At 33.2% G+C, this 7718-nt stretch overlaps 1 protein-coding gene across 1 annotated transcript in view; it reads left to right on the plus strand.

The window, feature by feature from the left end:
- The first annotated feature begins 5438 nt into the window (after nt 1-5438).
- The window catches only part of LOC138325830 (uncharacterized), a 34148-nt gene continuing 31868 nt past the window's right edge, over nt 5439-7718 (plus strand). Inside the window, exons 1-3 of the mRNA XM_069271768.1 lie at nt 5439-5723; nt 6709-6844; nt 7076-7280. Coding sequence (XP_069127869.1) covers nt 5451-5723; nt 6709-6844; nt 7076-7280 — 614 coding nt within the window. The 5' untranslated portion in view covers nt 5439-5450. The remainder of the gene's footprint in view (nt 5724-6708; nt 6845-7075; nt 7281-7718) is intronic.

Raw genomic sequence — 7718 nt, forward strand, 5'->3', positions numbered from 1 at the left:
ATTGTATAACATACAGGTGATCATTGTATAACATACAGTGATCATTGTATAACATACAGTGATCATTGTATAACATACAGGTGATCATTGTATAACATACAGGTGATCATAGTATAACTTACAGGTGATCATTGTATAACTTACAGGTGATCATTGTATAACATACAGGTGATCATTGTATAACATACAGGTGATCATTGTATAACATACAGGTGATCATAGTATAACATACAGGTGATCATTGTATAACATACAGGTGATCATTGTATAACATACAGGTGATCATAGTATAACTTACAGGTGATCATTGTATAACATACAGGTGATCATTGTATAACATACAGGTGATCATTGTATAACATACAGGTGATCATTGTATATAACATACAGGTGATCATTTTATATAACATACAGGTGATCATTGTATAACTTACAGGTGATCATTGTATAACATACAGGTGATCATTGTATAACATACAGGTGATCATTGTATAACATACAGGTGATCATTGTATAACATACAGGTGATCATTGTATAACATACAGGTGATCATTGTATAACATACAGGTGATCATTGTATAACATACAGGTGATCATTAGTCATTGTATAACATACAGGTGATCATTGTATAACATACAGGTGATCATTGTATAACATACAGGTGATCATTGTATAACATACAGGTGATCATTGTATAACATACAGGTGATCATTGTATAACATACAGGTGATCATTGTATAACATACAGGTGATCATTGTATAACATACAGGTGATCATTGTATAACATACAGGTGATCATTGTATAACCTACAGGTGATCATTGTATAACATACAGGTGATCATTGTATAACATACAGGTGATCATTGTATAACTTACAGGTGATCATTGTATAACATACAGGTGATCATTGTATAACATACAGGTGATCATTGTATAACATACAGGTGATCATTGTATAACCTACAGGTGATCATTGTATAACATACAGGTGATCATTGTATAACTTACAGGTGATCATTGTATAACATACAGGTGATCATTGTATAACATACAGGTGATCATTGTATAACATACAGGTGATCATTGTATAAACATACAGGTGATCATTGTATAACATACAGGTGATCATTGTATAACATACACAGGTGATCATTGTATAACATACAGGTGATCATTGTATAACATACAGGTGATCATTGTATAACATACAGGTGATCATTGTATAACATTACAGGTGATCATTGTATAACATACAGGTGATCATTGTATAACATACAGGTGATCATTGTATAACATATACAGGTGATCATTGTATAACATTACAGGTGATCATTGTATAAACCTACAGGTGATCATTGTATAACATACAGGTGATCATTGTATAAATACAGGTGATCATTGTATAACATACAGGTGATCATTGTATAACATACAGGTGATCATTGTATAACTTACAGTGATCATTGTATAACATACAGGTGATCATTGTATAACATACAGGTGATCATTGTATAACATACAGGTGATCATTGTATAACATATACAGGTGATCATTGTATAACATACAGGTGATCATTGTATAACATACAGGTGATCATTGTATAACATACAGGTGATCATTGTATAACATACAGGTGATCATTGTATAACTTACAGGTGATCATTGTATAACATACAGGTGATCATAGTATAACCTACAGGTGATCATTGTATAACATACAGGTGATCATTGTATAACATACAGGTGATCATTGTATAACATACAGGTGATCATTGTATAACATACAGGTGATCATTGTATAACCTACAGGTGATCATGTATAACTACAGGTGATCATTGTATAAATACAGGTGATCATTGTATAACTACAGGTGATCATTGTATAACATACAGGTGATCATGTATAACATACAGTGTGATCATTGTATAACTACAGGTGATCATTGTATAACATACAGGTGATCATTGTATAACATACAGGTGATCATTGTATAACATACAGGTGATCATTGTATAACATACAGGTGATCATTGTATAACATACAGGTGATCATTGTATAACATACAGGTGATCATTGTATAACATACAGGTGATCATTGTATAAACTTACAGGTGATCATTGTATAACATACAGGTGATCATTGTATAACATACAGGTGATCATTGTATAACATACAGGTGATCATTGTATAACATACAGGTGATCATTGTACAGTGACATACAGGTGATCATTGTATAACATACAGGTGATCATTGTATAACTTACAGGTGATCATTGTATAACATACAGGTGATCATTGTATAACATACAGGTGATCATTGTATAACATACAGGTGACATTGTATAACATACAGGTGATCATTGTATAACATACAGTGATCATTGTATAACATACAGGTGATCATTGTATAACATACAGGTGATCATTGTATAACATACAGGTGATCATTGTATAACATACAGGTGATCATTGTATAACATACAGGTGATCATTGTATAACATACAGGTGATCATTGTATAACATACAGGTGATCATTGTATAACATACAGGTGATCATTGTATAACATACAGGTGATCATTGTATAACATACAGGTGATCATTGTATAACATTACAGTGATCATTGATACAGGTGATCATTGTATAACATACAGGTAATCATTGTATAACATACAGGTGATCATTGTATGAAATACAGGTAAGCATTGTATTACATACAGGTGCCACGTGATAGATGACAGAGCAGACACGTGACAGGTAACAGACATTAGTGTGTACTATCGACCTATACTTGTATCTATTTTGTGTCAGAAACAAACCTACATGAGAGCAATATCAAAGTCCACGTTATCTCTTAGTTTCCTGTTTCGATTGATTATCTGATCCATGTTCGATCTTCCTACTGTTTCGAAATAAAGCTTTGTGATAAAACATAAAAAGTGCATTAAAACTACGTCATTAAAGTCCAGACACACCCATTATTGCAATATCGAGACACCAGCAGACTGCAATAGTTTATTGAATACGGAGAAACGTGAGCTTCAGACTGGCGGTACGGGCTCTAAACAAATACATAGAGGCCTCTTTCCTGTGGATCGATCTGCTTATAAGTGCTAATGTGTCTAAATATCAATAGCCCTGGACGGGAAAGCAATAAAATCGGATCCATTGTAATGTCGGTTCATTGTCCAATGTATTACCTTATGTTTGTCTACTGCATATAATGAGACACATGGATACCACGAGCTGTATTACTAGTATCACAGGGATATGAAATTAAGTAAAATATATTTCTCGTTCTTAATGAGTTTTTTTTCATATATAACATAATTTAATTCAGTGCCTCCAAAATCCGAAAATCTTCAAAACAGATAAGGAGATATTGAAATCACAAGCGGGTATACATGTCTATATATGGTTAAGTGCAACGTCTTATTATATTATCGCCACTCCTTGTAGTCAGCCTTTCTTCATGTGATATTTATAGTTTTGATTTTGTGCTGTATGTATCATTTCGAACGGGACGTACCATGTTTGGTAGGTAAAGGAAACTGTTGGTTGGTTGGTTGGTTAGACTAATGTTCTGGGTCGTTTAAGGACGAGGATTCCCGACCCCTTGTATGCGGTATACATGTATTGTGTGTGTGAAGTGAGTGCATAGTTTGGGAGGCAGCAGTATATATGTATATTCGGAGTCAAACCAAGGGAAGTAACTTTAATAACCTCAGAATGTATAATGGGTAACAGATACAACATATCACACTTTAAATTTCTTTTTTTTTAAATGATACCCATTACCATAAAATACTCACATTTCTATGACTATAACTAGAAAAACACGGTAATAGCAAACCTCTGGGGACTAGCCTAGATGTTCCAGGGGTTACTATCGCTGTCGTTATATCCGCATATATATACCATAATGTCAAGACAGTGAAAGTAATCTTGGGAGCATCGAGGATGCTGGGGACTAATAGATTTTTTAGCGTGTTCGTTATAGATATGTTTTACTGTACACGAAAAGTGGATATTCACGTAGGTTGATATGAGTATACAATACTATATAAATACCTGTGTCTTATGTAGTTAACATGATATATATACGTGTATATTTTTATTACTGTAGCTGTCACGAGGAAATGTAACAAAAAAAGCTAGACATCAGACGTCTATCATTTATTCATTCATACATAAAACATGTATATAAATTATACTACCAGTCAATTTAAAATTGGATTTACTTTCAAGTGGACCAGTAACGTCACTTTTTAACGTGGAAGACAATGTTATAACGTATACGTACAGTACGTTTCATTATTATTATCAAATTTGCTATTTTTCTGTTTGTTTTTGTTTTGTTTTGTTTTTTAAAGGGGGGGGGGGGGGGGGACACGTTAGTTTCCAAAATTGACTTCCTACACTGATACATCCGCACTGCACCATCCGATTCCATCATAATGGATACAATGTGCAATATGGAAGTGGACGTGGAGCCCATTTATACTGTACATGTTTATTGTACACCAGCTATAATGGTCGTGAGGGCTTTAAAAGCTCAATAACAAACTTAAACTGTCAAAATATTTTCATTTGTTTTGATTTCTTGCCCTGGATATGAGCGAAAAGTGTTTGGAGGAGTATACTATATCAAATGCAATTTTGGAGAAATTTATAAATGTGCTATATATAGGCTTTTATGTTATGGAGATATAAAACCCAAAATCTGAGAGTACTCTAAATAATTCCATGTTAGTTATAATTGTATTTAAATAATCTGTCATGAGAGTAACGTTACCCTCAGAGTTTTGTCTTTACTATATTAATATACATTTCGGAATTAATCCTTATCTTTAAGCGTTGTTCTCAATATCTTTAGATTTTATGAAGTCATAGACAAAAAACGGAAGGGCATCCTTTAGGGTTAGACTATTGTCTATGACTTCATAAACTCAAATGATAATGCTTATAATTTGATTTAATTAACTCAATCAGATAGACATTAATTTCAGTGATTTTACTTGTTTACAATAAAACAAATTGGGTTGTGGCTCATATTGATATCTTAACCAATATGATAAAATGGTCATTTTAAAATATTCCGCGAATACGTTCTTTCGGTCTATCGAAAATAATTTTAAAGGATAATCAAATCAGTGTAACATTTGCATTTTATTTTAATATATATACTCTAGATCATTTATTCAATACAGACAATCTAACTAAATTAAATTTTGTTCAATATTTAATTTAGAATTTATTTTCTTTCGTTTTTACTGTAATTTATCACACTGTATTTATTAGCCATAATTTTAATGATAGTATTATTAATTTCCTTTTCTTTACTGAAGTAACACTGAAGTATGATTCCGGTCCGGAATTAAAAAATATTGCTTTGTAGATTAGTTACGACTATTCACTGCAGGACTGTTTTGTTGACATTATGGCGGAGGGGCAGGCAGGCCTCGACGCGTTCGACTCTGTTGATATCATCGCCTTCAAGAATGCCTTGACAGATCTTCGTTCTGCGCATGAAACCATGGACGACACCTTTAGTCGTCCTGGTGCACAGCTTGCAGACAAGCAGACGTTCACCAATAAGGCAGGAGACGTGATCACAGCCTACCCTGTCTTAGTGGATCTTAGGAGACTGGTTCAGTTATGCCCCAGCAACATATCTTCTGCTCTGACGGGAGACGAAGGCATTATTCCCGGGGTAAGATACATACGAGGGTCGATCGCACAGACTAGTATTTAACCTTCACATATCAAGAACGTTTGCATATTTATATGAATTATGTTATCCTATGACGCATGTCGTTTTAAAATACACATCGATTTCAACTGCTCCGGGCTAAGAATACAGCGTTAATCTGCTACCATCAACCTCGTGATCATGGTACCCATTAGGGGGATCCTGATATGGTCTGGACTAAATTCATAGAAAATGGGGTTTCTTTAATAGTATTTCTTGTGCGTGAGTGATAGATTTGGCTAATAAAATAAAATGTTCATACAATGAAATATTACGTTACAAGTATTTTTTTTCTATTACAAGTCATCAGAAGAATACTGAGTAGATTCTGTTTAACATGTTATCATCGACTTGAATTTATAAATCATACAGATTTACATGAATACACGAACAAAATACATATGTAGCCTATACAGCATTAAATAGCACAGCACCTCCACATTATGATTACAACTTATAACTGGACAAATGATTACCGGTAGAAAAAAGTCCTTAGCAGAAAAAATCACCAAAATCATTGCATATGTTATGTATACACAGGGTCATTATTCAGATAAAAAATGTCATAAAAGTGAAAAATAAAACTCCAATAACAAGATGTATAATACAACACATCCTCGGTAACTCAGGTGATATAAGTTGATAAGTGTAGCGTAGTGTAGTGCGATCACCCGTGTGTCTCCGACGATGAATACAACGCACAATATACCTGTTATGATTTAATGTTAGACTATACTGAAGTACAGTAGGCCTACAAAATGTAGTAGCTTATTAGTGCTGCTATACTGTAGCCTAAGCATTTGTAGATCCCATTGATATGCAAAAGGAGAAATTAATCTAATAATCTGCATAAGCTACTACTGTAACAGTATAATATGTTTTCTTTAAAACATTGCAATATAATATAACAAAGTTACTCTACAGGTATTATTTCTTGTTATATTAGATCTCCAACACAGACCTGTTACATGCTGTTGTGGGATTGTATGATGTTTCCTTGTCGGAGATGACCCCAGATGTCCTGTACTCTACTGTGTGTGAGAAATGGGCCAGAACCATTGTTCTAGTCAGGGACCTTAAAGGTCAGTACTATTTCATAATTTATATTGTAAATTTTTCCTGTTAATGTAAAATAAATCTAGACTCCTGAAATTATCAAGTATATATTTGTATAATAAACATGCACAAAGGTTGTGTCACTTTTTGTTATAATGATGAAAAGTTTAAGTCCCAATGCTGTCTGAATAAAAAATGGAAGATTTGAGATACAAAATGTATCACTGTTATATATTTCATTCATGGTTTTGCTTCAGAAACTGTAAATTCTTTGAGAGAAAAGAAAAATCAAAAGAACCCTGACGAGGAAGATGAAGATGACAAAGAATCTAAGGAGTCCAAATCTAACGAAGAAGATGGAGAGAAGGAAGACAAGTATGAGGAGGAGGAACAACTGCCCAGTAAGTTTGCTGACGTGTACAGTGACACAGAATCTGAAGAGGAGGAACTGGAGGAAGATGAGTAAGTAATAAGGTCAAAGTTTGTGTTATAAAGTTAATAACCATGGATTTCAATGAATAAGTCTCTCAAGGTTGTGGTAAAAATCTAGATAGGTCATAAAAACATTCAACAAGGTCAGCTAGCTAGGGTGAAATTTAGAGAGGCAAAAATTAACATTCAAAAATGATTCAAGATATATTTAAAGTTTTCAAACATAAATTAAGATAATTCATTCACCAAACATCAATATATGCATATCTAGTATTGAAGGTAAAGGGGAAAATCAGTCAAGGTCATATATAAACTTCGTAGGTATAATTTTTGTGGTCAAGATAAAATTTGCAGTTGTAAAGTTCATATGAGGACAAGGAAACAAAAAAAAATATTATGAGAATAAGGAAGAAAAATCATTTGCAGATATAAATTTAAGATCTAGTTCATATAGCTGACTTTTGTCTA

The sequence above is a fragment of the Argopecten irradians genome, chromosome 6, assembly GCF_041381155.1.
Source record: "Argopecten irradians isolate NY chromosome 6, Ai_NY, whole genome shotgun sequence".
Taxonomy (NCBI): domain Eukaryota; kingdom Metazoa; phylum Mollusca; class Bivalvia; order Pectinida; family Pectinidae; genus Argopecten; species Argopecten irradians.